We start from the raw sequence: 19,829 nt of genomic DNA, 5'->3' as shown, positions 1-19,829 counted from the left end.
ATGGGTCACTAGCCAAGGGACCCCAAACACAGCGCCGCTCAGTCAACAGTTCATAATGAACGCTTCATGAGAATCAACGACGAGAAAAATCGCTCATCACTTCACAAAACCCTTTTAGTATGATGCCTGATTTAAATTCAGTTTGTGTCCCCGGTCCCAGGACTCAGGAAGCTGGACAGTATCTCTGTATACAACGACACAGTGTGTCACATAGCCACACATGCGAGATCCGTTGGAGGCTGGAGCTGATCAAAACATTCCTCTGAAGGAGCACACAAGCTAACCACTGTGAGCCACTTAAACACTCAAATATGAGAGAAAGAGCCCAAAGAAGGCATGAAAGCTGTCAGGGAGACACTGGAAGACACCACAGCACAGCATAGGCAGCATTCCTGTTCAATAAGCCTGAGCTACTGTATGAAAGCAAAAGGATGATAGAGGGATAGATAGAGAAGAGAGAGCGAACAAGATATACACATGCTCAATGAGGTAGAAGACTTACAGAGTTGAGAGTTAAAGTTTTCTCCATGTATGGGGCTGTGTGCAGCGTGTGTGTTTGGCTTGTCTTCAGCGCTGCTGCAGCTCCACACGCCCGGTGTGTGTAAACAAGTCCATCCGCAGGCGCGCTCTGCGGTGTGTGTGTGTGTGTTTGCAGCCAGGGAGAGCTCAACTCAGGGGCAGTGCAGGAACGCCCAAGATCTTGACAGCTACTGAGAGTTCAAACGATCTCTCTCTCTGCTGCTGCTGTGGCTTGCTTCCTCTTTCCCTCTTTCCCTCTCTCTACCCTCCCTCCCTTTACCTCTCTATTTCTCTGTGACTCCCTCTCCCTCCTCTGTCTTCATTCCTCCTCACCGTTCCTGCTACGCCCACAAAGTAGATGTCAGAACTACGCTATCCAGCCTATGATATGAGGGGGAAACACAAAACCTTAGACTAACAGATATGGGAGCACCTTCAACTCTTTGCACACACATGTCATAGGTACACAAAATAGCATATACTCACAAGCATTCCTTCACACCATTTGCAATGCATTCGTACACAGACCGCAGAAACGCACAGACACTACAAACAGAAACGCTCCATGTCATCTCAGAAGTTTGTGAACTGTGTTGTGCTTGCCTTCCATCGTCTACTTAGTGTGCAACGTGTCTGATTTCAGTCAGAAATTAAAGCCTGAGATGAGGAAGGAACCGGCTCGGGTGCAAGGGGGAGGGGGGGGGGGGGGGGGGCCGGCAGGTATTTGACAAGTGTGCGGAAAAACAAATAGAAGAGCTACAAAGCGCCACATTCTTTAACATGCCCAAACAAAAAGGGGGTTGGCAAAGCTCCAGTGTGCAGCGAGCCGCTCCTATCGCTCTAACCCCACACACACAAAATACAGTGCTTTCAGAAAGTATTCACGCCCCTAGACTTTTTCCACATTTTGTTGTGTTACAGCCTTAATTTAAAATTGATTAAATGTTGATGTTTGTGTCACTGGCCTACACACAATACGCCCCATAATGTCAAAGTGGAATTATGTTTATAGAAATTTTTACAAATTAATTTAAAATGAAAAGCTGAAATGTCTTGAGTCAATAAGTATTCAACTCGTTTGTTGTGGCAAGTGTAAATACATTTATGAGTAATTTGATTAACAACTAACATAATAAGTTGCATGGACTCACTGTGCAATAATGGTGTTTAACATGATTTTTGAATGACTACCTCATCTCTGTACCCCATACAATTATGTGTAAGGTCCCTCAGTCATGAATTTCAAACACAGATTCAACCACAAAGACCAGAGGTTTTCCAATGCCTCACAAAAAAGAGCACCTACTGGTAGATGGGTAAAAATAAAATAAAAAGCAGACATTGAATATCCCTTTGAGCATGGTGAAGTTATTAATTACACTTTGGATAGTGTATCAATACACCCAGTCACTAAAAAGATACAGGTGTCCTTCTTACTCAGTTGCCAGAGAGGAAGGAAACTGCTCATGGTATCACCTTGAGACCAACGGTGACTTTAAAACAGTAACAGAGTTTTTTTTAAACTGAGGTTGGATCAACAACATTGTAGGTACTCCAAGATACAACCTAAATGACACAGTGAAAAGAAGGAAGCCTGTACAGAATTTTAAAAAAAAATCCAAAACATGCATCCTGTTTGCAATAAGTCACTCAAGTAAAACTGCAAAGAATGTGGGGAAGAAATTAACTTTATGTCCTGAATATGTTTGGGGCAAACCCAACACAACTCTTCATATTTTCAAGCATGGTGGTGGCTGCATCATGTCATGGATATGCTTGTCATCGGCAAAGAACTAGGGAGCTAAGCACAGGAAGAATCCTAGAGGAAGACCTGGTTCAGTCTGCTTTCCAACAGACACTGGAAGACAAATTCACCTTTCAGCAGGACAATAACCTAAAACACAAGCCCAAACATACACTGGAGTTGCTTACCAAGACAACATTGAATGTTACTGAGTGGTCTAGTTACAGTTTTGACTTAAATTGGCTTAAAAGAGCCTCCCGAGTGATGCAGCGGTCTAATGCACTGTATCGCAGTGCTTAAGGCGTCACTAGAGATCCGGGTTCGATCCCCGGCTGCATAACAACCGGCCGTGACCGGAAGTCCCATAGGGCGGCGCACAATTGGTCGTCCAGGTTAGGGGAGGGTTTGGCTTTACTTGGCTCATCGCTTTCTAGCAACCCCTTGTGGCGGGCCAGCTGCCTGCAGATTGACTTCGGTCGTCAGTTGAACGGTGTTTCCTCCGACGCATTTGTGCGGCTCGCTTCTCGGGTAAGCAGGCGGGTGTTAAGAAGCGCGGTTTGGTGGGTCATGTTCGGAGGACGCATGGGGAGTTGCAGCGATGAGACAAGATCGTAATTGGATATCACGAAATTGGGGAGAAAAAGGTGGTAAAAAAGAAGAAGAAAGAAAACATTAATATTAAAATAAATAAACATTTTAAATTAAATTAAATAAATCGTCTTGAAAATCATTGTACCATCTAAACCGCTGTGAAATATATTTTCCACAACCAAAAGTATAGCTGTTTCTGCTGGTTTACAAAACCGAAAGTAAACTTCTTAGTTTCTTAGACTTGCTTTCAAGTAGAATGATAGATCTATAACTCACATTTCTATGTGATTTTGGTCGGGTCGCCCAAAAAGTTCCATATTGCCACTAAGAGAGCTTTAAGAATATTGTACAATTTAGGTGTGCAAAGCTCTTAAACCATGTTCACATTGGCAGCTTGAAGTTACTCAAATCTTATTTATTTGCATATCCGATTGAAAAATCTGTTATTTTTCCTGCAGTCTGAACAGCCAAAAAGCACATGGAATCGGATATTTCAAGCCACATTTCAAACCACTGTTGTAGGTGGTTTGAAGTCAGATACAAATCTGATTCCTGTGTCTGAACGGTCAAATCTAATTTATTTGCCCTCAAGTGGTTTTTAGACTGTTATTCGGCATATCTTGTTCTTGCTATCTACTCTGTTGACAGTTTGACAAGAGCATGTGGTAGCTAACTAGATTGTTACTGTTTACAAACAAATTTGTGAATTTGCTAGAAAGCTAAACAGCGACCTAGCTAGCTAGTTGACTGCTATGGCTAGCCAAAAATGACTCGTTTTGAAAGTTGGATCCTCTTATCCTTTGAGGCTTTAAAATGGGTTCTTACCCTATGATTTTGAACATTCAAAACAACTGGGAAATGTCCATGGCTGGCATTGTTGTCACTTTAGCTTGCTACATAACTAATACCTTAGCTCGCTACATTTGCACAAGCATCACCACCAACCTTTGCTAGGTATAGCTCCACCTTATCTCAGATCACTGGTCACCATAGCAATACCCACCCGTAGCACGCGCTCCAGCAGGTATATTGCACTGGTCATCCCCAAAGCCAACACTTCCTTTGGCCACCTTTCCTTACAGTTCTCTGCTGCCAATGACTGGAATGAATTGCAAAAATCACTGAAGTTGGAGACTTATATCTCCCTCACTAACTTTAAGCGTCAGCTGTCAGAGCAGCTCACCGATCGCTGCAGCTGTACACAGCCCATCTGTAAATAGCCCATCCAAACAACTACCTACCTCATCCCCATATTTGTTTTTCTGCTCTTTTGCACACCAGTATTTCTACTTGCACATCCTCATCTGCACATATATCACTCCAGTGTAAATTGCTAAATTGTAATGACTTCGCCACTATGGCCTATTTATTGCCTTACCGCCTTACTTAATTTGCACACACTGTATACAGATGTTTCTATTGTGTTATTGACTGTACTTTTGTTTATCCCATGTGTCTCTGTGTCGTTGTTTTTGTCGCACTGCTTTACTTTATCTTGGCCAGGTCGCAGTTGTAAATGAGAACTTGTTCTCAACTGGCCTACCTGGTTAAATAAAGGTGAAATAAAATAATAAATCAGCCTACACCACTGCACACACACCCGTCGTTACTATGACAACTAGTGTAGCCATGTCAGCAAATGACTGCTGTCTGAACACGCACAAATACGATTTGGTCACTTGTAACTTGCTGTTTGGACAGTCAGTAGTCCAAAATGTATTTTAAAAACTAACCTGAATTGAGCATTAAGGCTTGCAGCGTGAACAAGGCTTTAGAGACTTACCCAGAAAGACTCACAGCTGTTATCACTGCCTAAGGTGATTCTAACATGTATTGACTCAGGGGTGTGAATACCTATGTAAATTAGATATTTCTGGATTTCTGTCATTTTGAATTCAGGCTGTAACACAACAAAATATGGAATACATCAAGGGTTATGAATACTTCTGAAGGCTCTGTACATCAACCACTGATCATCACAGTCCTCTGCTGAGACCAAACAGCAACCAGGAAAATCACCAGATTAGGCTAGCCGACAGGACAATCTGGGGTAGCTACGTGTCAGAGGCTCTGTGATGTGCGGAAAATAGAACAGCGTTTACCGATTCCTGACTCCTATTGCCACTGCTCTGACGCACACTACTGACCACGGAAAAAGAAACAGGGCCCCGGCTTCCTGAGCATCAAACGGCGAGAGGTTATCCACAGGCAGGGGTCTCGCCACAACGCCGCTGGAAGGGTCTACCAGGGTCCCACGGTGTCCGCTCATGTCCAGATGTGTGCAGTGACCAATGGCGGCTTATCACATTTTGGATTCGCACAGCGTGAGAAAAGGACTCAACAACATCCTAAGGAGCTGAGGAAGGAACTTTAGGAGTCAGGAGGGTAGTCGTAGGAAAAGCTCCCCTCAAAAAACACCTTCCAATCCCTGTGTAATGGGATATTCCAATATGATGCAAACTACTTAATAAACATGTGTATTCACCTTTGCTTCTGGAGAGGCTGAGATACAATGACACTTGCTATTTATATGGAGAGGAACAACTAACAACATAGGAAATCTTACAGTTTGAGTGTAAAACTCCTTTGATGTAGCTTGTACTTCATGCCCCAGTTTGTCATTCCATATTTTTTCTTTACGGAATGCCTGCCAAAGGGAGGCTCTCACTTTCCTTATCATAAAAGAGCAGATTACTTATCTATTGCTGTCATTTTTCATCTTCTCTAGCATTGAATACAGTAGCTGATCATGTTACCAGGCAGGATAATAGACACGGAGGTTCCATTACAGGGTGTGGTATTAGGGGGTTTATGACACTGAATCAATGGTTCACGGAATCCAACACAGTGTAAATACAGAGAAAAATAACTGCCTAACCTCTGCAAATAGATTACCTATTATCTCAGCATAGTTTATAATCATATTCCTTATGGTTGAGATCTGCTAGCGCAGAGCCTTTAGGAGTGACTCATTGATCTTTGACTGGTAATCCTGTGAAGCCTCTATAGGCTGGTTAAACCAGACTGAATGAAACAATGGTGTCTGCAGCATTCAGTCTGGTTTAGCCAGGCTGGTGACACTGAGCCCTCGAGGTAATGAGCTCTTTACGTGGAAACCAGGGGTGGGTGATAGCCATAGATGAGGATCTAATCGCCTTTGGCCGCCATTAGAACAAAACCTCAAACAAAGTCATTACCTGAAACTGACTTGCCTAGTAAAATAAAGGTTAAATAAAATAGATATATTTTTAAATGTATACCATCAGCATGGGTCAATTTCACTCATTGCATTCATTTCGTCATGGTTACAGGGTGGCTGAAATAGTGACTACACAAGAAAAATCCCAGAGGACCAGCAACTCCTAAGAAACCCTTAAGTTTGAACTCCACAGTTTCATAACATGGAAATGTACATCTTGAGGAAAACGCTATACTGTAAAGGCGCGGCTCCCTTGGCCAAACTGTGTTCAAATTCACTTAGCCCCACTTAGGTAAGTGGGCAGCCGGCCGCTGACCAAAATGATATTTTGCTCATTGAATACACACACACGTCTTAGTGTTCCAGGAAACACTTTAGGGAATCGTACTACTCTTACTTACTGTTCCCCATTTGAACTGTGGCCACCCAAATAGAGCCTTTTTTGCTTCACAAGTAGCTAGGCCAAAACTATTTCTGAAAATAAAATTACAGTTGCGTCATATAGAGGATCAAATAGCAGGATTAGCTACTACCCTGAAAGCCCAATTAAAAAAGGGACGTCAAAATGAGCCAGGCCTAGTTATTATTTAATTCAATACATGCTTACGTTAGAGAATCCAGTCCTATATGTCAAATGAAATGCTCATGACAAAGTATTCCTAGTATTGCAATATTTTATTTATATCTATAAATGTCCTTTGTGTGAAGCCCAAGGCAAATGTCCTCGTCGTGCAGACAATACCATGTTGTATCCATTTTATTGTATTGTATTAGAGCTATAAGTATTAGAGCTATAAGCCTCCAACTACTCTTAAATACAAGTAAAACTAAATGCATGCTCTTCAACCGATCGCTGCCTGCACCTGCCCGCCCGTCCAGCATCACTACTCTGGATGGTTCTGACTTAGAATATGTGGACAACTACAAATACCTAGGTGTCTGGTTAGACTGTAAACTCTCCTTCCAAACTCACATCAAACATCTCCAATCCAAAGTTAAATCTAGAATTGGCTTCCTATTTCGCAAACAAAGCATCCTTCACTCATGCTGCCAAACATACCCTCGTAAAACTGACCATCCTACTGATCCTCGACTTCGGCGATGTCATTTACAAAATAGTCTCTAATACCCTACTCAATAAATTGGATGCAGTCTATCACAGTGCCATCCGTTTTGTCTCCAAAGCCCCATATACTACCCACCACTGCGACCTGTACGCTCTAGTTGGCTGGCCCTCGTTTCATACTCGTCGCCAAACCCACTGGCTCCAGGTCATCTACAAGAACCTGCTAGGTAAAGTCCCCCATTATCTCAGCTCGCTTGTCACCATAGCAGCACCCACCTGTAGCACGTGCTCCAGCAGGTATATCTCTCTGGTCACCCCCAAAACCAATTCCTCCTTTGGCCGCCTCTCCTTCCAGTTCTCTGCTGCCAATGACTGGAACGAACTACAAAAATCTCTGAAACTAGAAACACTTATCTCACTCACTAGCTTTAAGCACCAGCTGTCAGAGCAGCTCACAGATTACTGCACCTGTACATAGCCCATCTATAATTTAGCCCAAACAACTACCTCTTCCCCTACTGTATTTTATTTATTTTTCTCCTTTGCACCCCATTATTTCTATTTCTACTTTGCACATTCTTCCACTGCAAATCTACCATTCCAGTGTTTTACTTGCTATATTGTATTTACTTCGCCACCATGGCTCTTTTTTGTCTTTACCTCCCTTATCTCACCTCATTTGCTAACATTGTATATAGACTTATTTTTCTACTGTATTATTGACTGTATGTTTGTTTTACTCCATGTGTAACTCTGTGTTGTTGTATGTGTCGAACTGCTTTGCTTTATCTTGGCCAGGTCGCAATTGTAAATGAGAACTTCTTCTCAACTTGCCTACCTGGTTAAATAAAGGTGAAATATTTATTTATTTTAAATAAGTGATTCATCTGCAGGTAGCAGACTTCTAATGTAGGCCTATAACGGACCCTTTTCTATAGGTTCCTATTATAGGTTTATAATTAAGCAATAAGGCACGAGGGGGTGTGGTATACTGCCAATATACCACGGCCAAGTACTGTTCGTATGCACAACGCAATGCGGAGTGCCTGGATACAGCCCTTAGCCGTGGTACATTGGCCATATACCACAAATCCCAGAAGTGCCTTATTGCTATTATGAACGTTTTACCAATGTCATTAGTGCAGTAAAAATAAATGTTTTGTCATACCCGTGGTATACGGTCTGATATACCACGGCTGTCAATCAATTAGCATTTAGGGATCGAATCACCCAGTTTAGAATTATGTGTATCATATAGTTGCTTACATGCCCGCATGTACAGTTAGCATGTGAGGGTGGGCTCTGTAGACAGAGATCATTGCTAATGCTAACATATGAAAGCCTGTGTGTTCTCTTTATTGATGTCACGGACAGTTTCAACACTTAAAACACCCTGTCTTTCTCCCTAGCCGTCACAGTAGCTGTTGACCCTGAAGAGGCTGCAAGGCCAGAGTGTACTTGGCTCCTCGCAACCGGAAGAATTCCAGATGGCCTACACCAATGACATCATCGCTGTAACATAAGCAAATGGTGAACTGGAGCAAATCTTTATATAGTTCCCAGTTCAGGGTTCACACACGAGCTGACAATACCATTATCTTCTCTTCACTCCTCTACAGCGCCAGTGACTCAGAAATCCCTCAGACAGGATGAGCAGAAACCGTTAGTCATGACATCTTAATGCTGTGTAGTAAAAAATGTGCAGCCGCGTTGAGATAAGAAAGCGAATCATGCGTTGTGCTGACAGACGGCTTCGAAGTTGAGTCGTTCGATGACAAACGCAAAAGTGAGCAAAACTAAATGTCAAAACATATTAGGTTAGACATAAGAAATGTGCTTTACATTGTGTCAGGCTGTTCGGTACAGGTTTATCTTCCAGGGAGGCTTGTTGATAACCCTATGGAACTTAAACAGAGAACAAGAGGCCGCAAGTTTCTGACACTACTGTTTAGCGTGGGGGCGAGTGACAGGGTGTGTGTTTATGCAGTGTGTGTGTATATATGCAGTGTGTGTGCGCGTGTATGCAGTAGGGTATGTGTGAAAGCAGGAGCCAGTAAAATCCCAAAGCAGCGCTAATAGGGGAGAAATGTGGGCATGTCGTTTAGTCATTCAGCAGCGCTGCTCATTAGCAAGGCCAAACCAACAGGGCCCATGCCTCGGTCTCCACACAAAGGCCACTTTGTGAGCCACCCTCGCCACAAGTGTGGCACCAAACACGAGAAGGAAACAGAAATGAAAGGTTAAGAAAGAGCTGAAACTGGAGTAGAACGGAAAGGGGAGGGACGTTTGGCTGAATGTTCAAATTAGACCATCTCCTCTGCATAGAGGTGAACGGCATGATGGAAAAATACCGTTCCCATAAAAGATGGGTACACAGCGTAACAGGGCCATTGTTCAATGCTGTAATATAAAGGCATTGGTACGATAAGCCGGAACAGAGTTGTATTGAATTAAGTCGATTGAATTGCACCAGATATTTTACTCTCATTCAAATAATTATAATTCCAAAAACTCCAATGGGTTAATACCACGCAACCCCCTGAGTAGGATGGAGCTAGGTTTAAATGTATATGACTGCAGTTATAAATACTGTACTGGAACTGTATTGGGTCTACCTCCAGGTCATCCAGTGATCGTGCCAGGCTGAGCTTCTTGGGGTGTCCAAATGAGCGACGGCCCGAGAAGCGACGGCTAGAGGAGCGTCTCGCACCGATGCCCCAGAACTTGGAGCCCTGTCAAGGGGAGAAGAGAAATCACGAGAATGAATGACTGTCTGCCAAAACATCACACTATTACATGGACACAATTGATCTTATCGTGGTTTTTGTCATACTTAGTAATGGGTTATGAGCCTACATAACACCATCATAAACATGACAAAAACATGACATAACACCTTATTAGGTAAGCATTAGGGATTAGTAAATGTATCATTGATCAGTTTAACATGATCATTCTTCTGTCTGGAATACACTTCCGTACAAAACAGACAAGGCTTAAACAAGCTTGCAGTGTTGGGGGAAACTTGGAGGGTGATAAGGAACTATCTCACTGGGCAATTTAACCGAGATGATGTAAACCAACCAAGATGACAAATGTTCTTCCTGCCTTGACCTTAAGGCCATATGCTGTGTCCTTATCTAACATGGGTCATGACACACAACTTTAGGGGCGGCAGGTAGCCTAGTGGTTAGAGTGTTGGGCCAGTAACCGAAAGGTTGCTAGATTGAATCCCCGAGCTGACAAGGTAAAAATCTGTTGTTCTGCCCCTGAACAAGGCAGTTAATCCACTGTTCCTAGGCCGTCATTGTAAATAAGAATTTGTTTTAACTGACTTGCCTGGTTAAATAACATTTAAAAAACTCCCTTCTGCCAGACAACATAACTCATCATGGCAAATGTGACTGGCTCTCAGATTGTATAAAAATAACAGACTGGCCACCCAAGACTTACAGTGAGCCCCATGTGCAACATGGTCAAGCCCATTAGTCTCAGTTTGGCACAATGCTGACGATTTCACAGACACCAGTTGGGCTGTGGGAGTGAAGAAATTGATTTTCAATTTATCTCAAAAGCCTCCATCAAACTCAACTCCTCCCCTATTCATCTGCACCTTAATCTCACAATTTAACTGCTATATGCTAAACGAGCATGAGAAACGCATTTCGCCAGCAGCCCTACTATTATAATGATGATGGGTGAAAGCCCAGCCTGTTTGAGCTGGAATAAAGAACTGACGGTAATTACCATGGTATCACATGGGCTCTACCCTGTAATTTTCTTTCGCTTCCTGTGCAAAATTGTCTTCTTTTTCAGAACAGAGACAGACATGCGATTCATCCCGGAGTATGCACACAGGACAATAACTTTCACTTGGATAAACAGCGAGAGACAAACACAATGATAAACAGCGCACATATTTTCCACTATCATCAGACTCTGGGAATCTGCTCTCTGCACTGGAAAGAAGAAGAGCAGAAACAAAAACACATTAGATGGTGGAGGAGGATTCTCTCCATTTCTTACCAGATTCTGCTTAAATATTCCACTCTGTCAAAACAAAGTTTCTGTTTTGACAAATGCCTGCATTTCCATGGAACACATCCATCATTATCTACACTCATACCCTCCAATACTGCAGCCACAGGAGAACCATATTATAAAAGGTCAACTTTCTGTATTGGCTATTACATTTTTTTGGGGGGGGGGGGGGGTCCAGAATATCACAAGTTTGGAATGCACATTTCCTTGTGTCAACAAAAAACATAAATAAGTAGCAAAGTACTTCTTCCATGGGGAAAATCACTCCCATCCCAGCTAGATAGTGAAACAGGGACATCTTGTGGATAATAAGGAAAACAACAAAAAAAGCCTGTTGGATTTATGACAAAGACATCATTGTGGTATAAGTCAACAGGTGGCATTTTTTTCTCAATTCCCAGCCAAATGAGCGGTGAAATGGTGTATTATATTAGGTGTGAGAGTGAATGGACTATGCACCCAATCAGTGCCTGGCAACTCGACTCCTGCAAACCATTTATTACTTCCTGTGGAATAAAGTTGAACAAAAAGCTAATAGAAACACAAAACCAGATGTATGTTCATACTACACACACATCGCAACTGCTGCTACCAGACTATTATCATGATTGCTGAATACTGCACAATTTAAAAAAAAACACTTGCACCAATCCACCATTCCCCACAATATTGGCTTATAAATTGTGACTTCCTGTATTATACTTACACTAAAATGTTTATTCTACTGAACCATTTACTTTATGTTCATATTCTTATCTACTGTTGTTGCATTGTCGAGAAGGAACCTGCAAGAAAGAATTTTGCTGGACTGTGTATACCATGCTTATCCCGTACATGCAACTAATAAAACTTGAAACTTCCTGTAGAATAAAGTTGAACATAAAGCAAAAAGAAACACAAAACTGGATGTTAAACAGAAGGGACATGCAAAGGTATTTTTGTTCAGCCTTTGCACAATCTCCTTTATTAACTTTGGGTTAGGGAAAACACAAACTCTGGCCTATATATTAAGTAAACACACACACATAGACACACCACAGAATCATAAACACAACAACAAATCTCTATCAACACAACAACATTCTCTCTTCTAATCTTACCTTGGTGTTAGCATCTCTCCTGGGCTTTCCATTTAGCAGCTCTCCAGATTCTGCTCTCCAGAGTCGTTTGGCCCACTCCTCCCTTTGAGGCAGAAGCATCATGGCCTCTGCTGCCTGGTACCTCTCTGGTGGGATCTGACTCATGGGGGGTGGCAGGGTGTTGGTGCAACCCACCGTGGCTGGTCCTGACCAGCTGTTAGTGGCCGGTGTTGCCTGGGGCTCAGGCTCTCCACTGTGGCCCCTAGGCCACCTCTGCTTGACGCTCATAGAGAACCAGCGTTGACTGCTTCTGAAGGGGCCTCCTCCTTCTGTTAGGTTCTGGATCTTACCCACAGGGTAAGGCGGTGGCGGGGGCTTGAACTGAAACTCCAACTTGGGAGGAGGGCCTCCGGATGGGCCGGTTAACGACGCTGGGCCCGGTAGAGATTCGGAAAGGGAATGTGTGCTTCCCGGATTAGGATGACCATTTAAGTTTAGGCAGCCATTTTGGTGAGCTACTATTTGGGTGAGGTTTGCTTCGGCCTGGTGGTAATCCTCCCATGGACAGCTGGGGAGGTTGCCCCCGGGGTTGGTTCCGTGGGCAACTGGGAAATCCCTGTCCGGTCTCTCCTCAGGGGGGGAAGCGTTTCCGATCCCGCTGTCTCTGTTGCTGCTGGCACTACCGTTCTTGCAGGCTCTGCTGCTGTTCTGTTGAGTGTGGAGGTGGTGGGCCGACTCTCTGTCCAACCTGGTTCTAAGCCTCTCCACCGCCTCCCCCATGTCACAGTATAAGACAGACACAAACTGGAGAACGGAGGGGGGAGTGAGGGGGAACTCCTGGCAGCCCTGGGTGTCTGGGGTGCAGTCAAAGCCGAAGCGCCCGGCGATGCCCAGATGGTCACTGTGGTGGCACAGCTCGGGGTCGATGAAAAAGACATGGCAGGAGGACCTCAGGGGACCGTTCTTCCCCACATGGCCACCAGAGACGTGTGCAGTGGTGACCAGGCAAAAGAAGCGCCTGTCCTCGGAACACACAACTCCTACGACAAGGTTCTCAGAAGGGAAGGCTGCCAGGACGGCTCCAGCGTCGTCACAGAGGCGGACGCAGTCGAACATGATCTTTATCATCACCAGCGTGTGGGTCTTCTGCTCAATGCCCATACGTCTAATACACCTGCGGATCACCTGTAGGCAGTCATCCTCTGAGCTGGGGCTGGACAAGGCCAAGATCAGTTCAGTAGAACCCAGGTAGCCCACCACCATGGCTGTGTTCAGCATTCTCCAGTCTGGATTCACATCGTTCTCCTGGTCATTGAAAACAGAGTCGACGTCTGCCACTTTGGCAGTTTCTTCCTCAGACAGGAAGCCAGGTTGGAATTTGGAGTTCCACGGTTGGGTCCAGTGGGACATGTCCGGTTCTGACAAAGGCCTTGGCTTAAATGGAGTGGCGTTTACTGAGTTACATGACGAGTTGCCAGAGTGGTCCAAAACTGCTCGAAAAACTCCCCCTTTTTGAAAAAGCCCCTTTCCCTCTGTTCTAGAAAGCCCTAACTCCTCTTTGCTGGAGGAAGGGTCCGCCGTGGACCCGGTCCCGACAAGCACCACCAACCGCAAAGGTCCTTTACAGGTGCCAATCAACTGCACCACAGCCTCGTGGGAAGCCTTTGCCACATCGATTCCGTTTACACTCACTATACAATCCCCCTGCTTTAGTCCTAGCAGGTCTGCAGGGCTCCCCTCCAATATACCACTCAAGAGGCACGGGCCTTGTCCTGATAAGGTGAACCCGTATCCTACACGTCCTCGAACAACCTCGACCCCTCTGACTTCCTGAGGGGAGGTCAAATTCAGACGCCTTCGTGCCCTGTCGTTCTGTCCCGGCATCCTCATCCTGAATGTGGCCATTTTTCAAATGGAGAGCGTGGCAACTCAATGTCACACTGGAATGTTATCTGTTTAGTGCCAACACTGAAGTCTTTTAGTCATCCTGCATAAAAACTCAAAGTAGACAAGAGAGAGACAGAGAGAGGGCAAAGATAAGTGAGATACAGTGTATCAAATATTGATTAAGCATAGGCCTCCAGAATCAATATTGTTAACAAACAGCAACACTTATCCTGTGATACTATTGTTACAACGTATTTGTTACACAATGTTACAAAAGAATAATGATTTCATCAAATGCTTTCCCCCTTGAATTAAAAAATATGTTATTCCACTTCGATAGGCTAATGCTGCACACAATAACAATCTCCATATTTTGGGACAAAAATATATTGAGTTATTATAGTTTAACCAGACACGTGTGGGCTGTGAGCGTGAAAATAAACCGTCTACTAGAGCAAACAGCGCCAGCTGGCCCCCTTCTCAAGAACAGTTCAATCAAAGCAAGAGCTTTCAAACCAGACAAACCTGTTCGAGCGCCTTGAATTGGTTTCGTTGAACATCACATCCTTTTTTTTTATTTTACTTCCCTTGGTTATTACATTTTTGCCTTGTCTGTCAAAATACAGCAAAACCCTAAATATTTTCTAAAACATTTGCTAGAGTTTTAAATTTAAAGTTGCCCGGCCTATCCCGATTAAGTTTAGGCGCAGATACAATGTACCACTGAAATTCACGTTACCGTTTCAAAACTTTATGAAGTCAGTTCAAATATTGCATAATCCCAAACGTCCAAAAGTGTTAGAAATCTTCATGTGCGTAGTTTCCGACACGTAATAATTTATGTTTTCAAAAATTCCCTCGTATTCCGTATTCCATATGGCGGTGACAAACATTCATGTTGGGGACAAAGCGTCTTTCATAGTAACCATGACACCCTAACGTTTTCAGAGCACGTGATTTATTTCATTCGCCAATGAGGGGATTCGATTAATCTCGCCGTGTAGGCGTGTTTTGCATCGGCTGAAAGTTGATTGCATCGATTTGGAACCAGCTGCCTCCCGGGCTCCAGCCAGGTGCCCTGTTCAAAGCCCACTGCGAAGTCGGCTCCAAACAAAAGTGACGTGCAAAAGTGCTTTTGATAAAAATGCTTCATCTGCCTTACCAATGATTTGTTTTTGAAAATTAAAATACTTATTTTATGTAAAGGACATTTCTGGACGATGCACCATGCTGCTTGTCAAAATGACCGAGCGGCACATATTACTGTTCGATATGAGAATGACGCTCCTCCCTCCCCGCTTTTGCCCGCTGACGTGACGGTGCTTTGCCCGGTAGCCTTTGTCGGTGGCCCAACATAATCGAATCCGCCCAAACGCTCGTGTTGAATATTCAAATATTTGCGGTATGATCCTATTGTTTCTGATCATCAAAATTGATAGGCTAAATATAAACATTGTCACCGATATTTAAGCTACAATTCACACATATCATTACCAAAATACACTTTTAAGCATTTCACATAGGCTAACTATGCACGTTTAAATCAAAGCTATAAGATGATAATGTAATGCAACATCCACTGCACAATTAATAATGGATTTATTACAAGATAATTATCATAACATCGTAATTACCTTACATTAAATCTTAACTGGATGTATTAACCACACAGCTCGAGAAGTGATACTTTGTTGCATCCTGCCACTCGCTACTTGTAAACAAACTGCATTGTGGTCAAAGTTCTGCAACGGTCGCAAGGGCGAGTCACGTGACCCTATTACACACGTACTGTACACACAACAGTCTCTAGACCAATATACACTCAGAAGTGAGTCAATCAATGTAAACATATTACAAGCCCAAAAGTAGATGTTTACCAATGTTTAGGCCTACTAAAACCCAGGATAAAAAAAACTTAGGCCTAGTAGGCTAGTGAAGTGAAAGACAGTAATTTAATGGGAATAAGCAGACTATTATTACCTTTTTGCAGTAGGACCCACTTTCAGTATATTGATTAATTAAATAAAAAAAAGTGCATTTAAAATGCTAAACCTATACGTGGCAAAGCTACATTCAACTCCCTTCTATTTAATCCCATGGTTTCCCCTAATCCTCTCAGACAACAGTTAATTATTCAAGACAATGCTGTTTAAAGTGAGTTAATGTAACTGTCCTCTCACATTACCCACAACACTGAGGGTAAACCCCTTCCTGGATTTGCCTGTCTAGCACTTTCAATCGTTTAATGTGGTGATATCCTTTCTCTCTAAACCAGTCCAGCCACTACCATGCAAGAGCATCAGACACTGTGTTATTGTTACACATTATATCATTGCTATCATATAATATTATGTGTTTTATTGTATAAAGATCCTATTACATTACATACACACTAAGTGTGAATGCTAACATTATGTATGCGTTTTCACAGGCATCCCAATTCTGATATTTTTTCCACCTTTTCACATCAGATCTTTTCAGAGCTATTCTGATTTGTCAAAAAATCGAATTAGTTAAAAAAAGATCAGAATTGTGCTATCTGTGTAAACACAGCATATGTAGGCTACATTATAGCAATATCTAGAATGAAAGGGAGACGTGATGGTACCAGGAATAGTTGAAAGACAAAACAAAAATGATAACAGAACATATGTTTTTATTTCAGTCATACATTTCAAACAAGTAGGCTATGCTAGTCGGGATATGCATATACCATAGCAGACAGACATTAAAACATCATTGATACAACATCAAATGCCCATGCCTTTTGTCATCAAGATATAGAATTTGTGGACATACATTGTCTTTTGTCGATGTGAATACGTATTTTCCTAGCTTGTAGATATCGTTCAAATCTGAATGGTGGAACATGTCTAAGAACTAGCCTCAGCCGTACACCCCCCGGAATCCTCATCCCTGACCTCTCACTCTCTCACAGAAACTACAAGATGGCCATTCTAGAAAGGACGAAACCATCTATATTCTCTCAGTACTGCTGAGCAAGTTGATAAGCTTTTCCCTCTCTCTGGGGATTAAGTGTCCAGGTTAGGGGTAAGGGTGAGATTGACAATTACAGTCAGTATTCGCTATCAATCAGGTGTTTGAAAGTGCCATATAGCAGGTCTTTTCTAGCATAGCCATAGCGATCACCAAGCATAGCCTTATAGCATTTTGTCATATATAGAATTTATTTTCTAGAATAGCTATATATTGATCACCCCCACCCCCCTTGACCCCTCACTGTTGACCCTTCACCCCTGCCCTGGCTCTTTGACCCCTGGCTGGGCAGCAGCACCCCAGGCGGGTGTCGGGGCAGCGGGTGGCTGAATCATTTTCTCCAGCAGGTTCATCATGCGCTCCTGGAGCTGTAGGCTCTGCACCTGGAGGAAGTTTTGCTGGTGCATGACGCGGCTTACCTCGCGGCACGTCTCCTCCACCGCCCGGCTCACCTTCCGCTGCTCCTGTAGCATTGCCTCCATCACCTTCAGCTTCCACCGCTTCAGGGAGAGGTGCTGGTGTACTTTTTTCCTCTTGGCCGGTGCCGGGTGGGAACTGAACAGAAAGTGGTTTTGTTAGTCAAAGTAATGGTAATGACACAATTTATAGAGAGTTTATGCAAGTACTCAAGAGATTTCATGGATATGTTTTTCTCTCCATATGTAGGAACCTTTTTCAATTAAACGGTTTCTGGGATAAGCCAGGAACTAAAGAAGTAAACTCACTGTATGCTAAGTACTTTCATGCTAACTAACTATCATCACAATTCATTGTTCATCTTTATCACTTAGAGAACTTTGTGGAGACTCTTTATCACACCCTAACAATGATAATGTAGTACCCCTCTTGGCAAGGGTGGGCAGTTTAGCTCAATACCTCAGCTTGATACCACTCTCTCTCTCTCTCTCTCTCTCTCTCTCTCTCTCTCTCTCTCTCTCTCTCTCTCTCTCTCTCTCTCTCTCTCTCTCTGTAAACATGGCCTTACTCAGGACAGGGAAGCCCGGAATGCAGACTGCCAGAGCTCTCCGATCCACCCAGGTCCTCCCTCATTTCCATCTCATCAGAGGAGCCTGTGTACTCCGGAAGGACGCCCATGGGGAGGCCCTCCGCATGGGACATCGAGGCCTCCGTGGAGGTGGAGGGGCCCGAAGACTGGAGCTCAAATGGGTTCATAGTCCCATTATCGGCAGTCTTGGTGAGGATCTTCTCTATGGCTTTGTAGTACGGCCAGTCCGGGGTACCTCCACTCCCATTGGTCGTGCACTTCATTTTCCTGTCAAAGAAGGACAGAAGTTAAGGATGGTCTATATTGGTTTGGGTCCAGTAGTGGGCATCAGACATCTGGGTTTATAGGTATCATAGCTGCCTGTATTGAGTTCTAGGTATGCAGGCTGCTCTGACACCCGTGGGGTTAAATTCTCAAGAAATAGCCCACGTTTGTCTACTCTCTCTGTGGATATTTAAGTAAGTTCATACAATATTATATTTTAATGGATTTATGTTGCCACCTCTTTCCATCCAAACAAATAAATTGTGTATTTCTTACACTTGCCTGTACTGGAAAGACATGTTGGTTATTTTCATCTTGATCTCCTCCCGGTGGCGCTGTTCTCCCGTGAGCTCGAAGAACCTCTGGGCCATTTTCTCATAGATCTTGGCATTCCTCTTGCATTTCTTCAGCTCAGCGACGTTCTGTTCCCAGACGTACAGGAGCCCCTTCATCTCCGCATCGGTCCAGTTTCGGGCCCTTCTGTGTTTCTCGCTGTGGCCCATGAAGAGGTAATTGAAACTGTCCTCGGTGGCCATTTTGAAAGCCCACTCGAAAGTACTCTATTCCTGGTTTGGTTTGGTAAACAAAAATAGGCCTCCAAAACGGTTTAGTTTGAAAGCCCTTTTCTGCTCTAAGGTGTTTCTAGCAGTCGTCAGTGGAATGTGGTTGCAAACAGCCACTCACCGCTCTCCTTTGCCTGTGCTTTTCCCCCGAGTTTAGCTGAAAGAGGACTCAAAATGGGGCCTAGGGCAGGAGAGGGATCTGGTTAAAAGCTTTTAAATGGAGGAAATCGTCACTGTGATGTCAAGTTGCCCTGGCAACTAGGAGGACCCTCTTTCTTCCTCCCCCAGCTCTCTTAACCATTCCCTGTCTCTCATGTCCTCTCTGGCTCCAATGCCACAACAAAAAGCTTTTAGCTGAAACGCAACGAGTTAGGCCAGAGATTACAGGGAAAACAGATTTGAAATGTGAGCCCCAAGGGAGGGAGTAGAATGAGAGAGCGGGTTTAATTTGTTTCCTTGGCAACAAGGCTGCCAAGAGTTGCTGCATTTAAAAGCTTTTAATAACATACAGTTGGGAGTGCAGGGACTGTGTGGCTACTATTCTCAATGCAAGATGAAATGATATGGAAATTGTATGAAAGTGCAGGGGAAAGACGTTTGGGGGGGGGGGGGGGGGGGGGCAGTGTATGTAAAACCAAGACAATGGGAGTCCTGTCAGTAGGTCAGCTTACGTGTGGACACTTGAACCCCTCCCCCACTCCTTACCACGATATGGCCCTTGGCGTGCAAGGGTGGGCTCAGCATGTTAGCTCTCTCTCTCTTGCTCTCGACTAGCAACAGGTACAGGTTCACACAAGACAGAGTGCAATGATGGATACGAGCCATTATAGTAAATGTTAGATTTCAATACTAGAGGACATAAAGCACTCTGGA

At 43.8% G+C, this 19,829-nt stretch overlaps 2 protein-coding genes across 8 annotated transcripts in view; both read right to left on the bottom strand.

The window, feature by feature from the left end:
• The window catches only part of LOC129835154 (regulator of G-protein signaling 12-like), a 68,409-nt gene extending 52,549 nt beyond the window's left edge, over positions 1 to 15,860 (bottom strand). Inside the window, exons 1-3 of one of the 7 annotated variants that reach the window (XM_055900565.1) lie at positions 15,761 to 15,860; positions 12,261 to 14,237; positions 9,735 to 9,851 (exon numbers count right to left, since the gene is read on the bottom strand). In XM_055900565.1, the coding sequence (XP_055756540.1) occupies positions 9,735 to 9,851; positions 12,261 to 14,144 (2,001 nt within the window). In that variant the 5' untranslated portion in view covers positions 14,145 to 14,237; positions 15,761 to 15,860. The other 6 variants (XM_055900566.1, XM_055900567.1, XM_055900569.1 and 3 more) reach the window with 6 other exon arrangements.
• Positions 15,861 to 17,359: 1,499 nt separating this feature from the next.
• On the bottom strand, positions 17,360 to 18,961 carry LOC129835790 (myb/SANT-like DNA-binding domain-containing protein 1). The gene is made up of 3 exons (XM_055901570.1): positions 18,676 to 18,961; positions 18,109 to 18,396; positions 17,360 to 17,678 (listed from the first exon to the last, which is right to left on the bottom strand). The coding sequence occupies exons 1-3, from the start codon at positions 18,927 to 18,929 to the stop codon at positions 17,378 to 17,380; spliced, it is 843 nt and encodes a 280-aa protein (XP_055757545.1). The 5' UTR covers positions 18,930 to 18,961; the 3' UTR covers positions 17,360 to 17,377.
• Positions 18,962 to 19,829: the final 868 nt, after the last annotated feature.

The sequence above is a fragment of the Salvelinus fontinalis genome, chromosome 36 (genome assembly GCF_029448725.1).
Source record: "Salvelinus fontinalis isolate EN_2023a chromosome 36, ASM2944872v1, whole genome shotgun sequence".
Classification (NCBI taxonomy): domain Eukaryota; kingdom Metazoa; phylum Chordata; class Actinopteri; order Salmoniformes; family Salmonidae; genus Salvelinus; species Salvelinus fontinalis.
The sequence above is the reverse complement of the archived record's forward strand: the minus strand, read 5'-3'. Positions and strand labels throughout refer to the sequence as shown.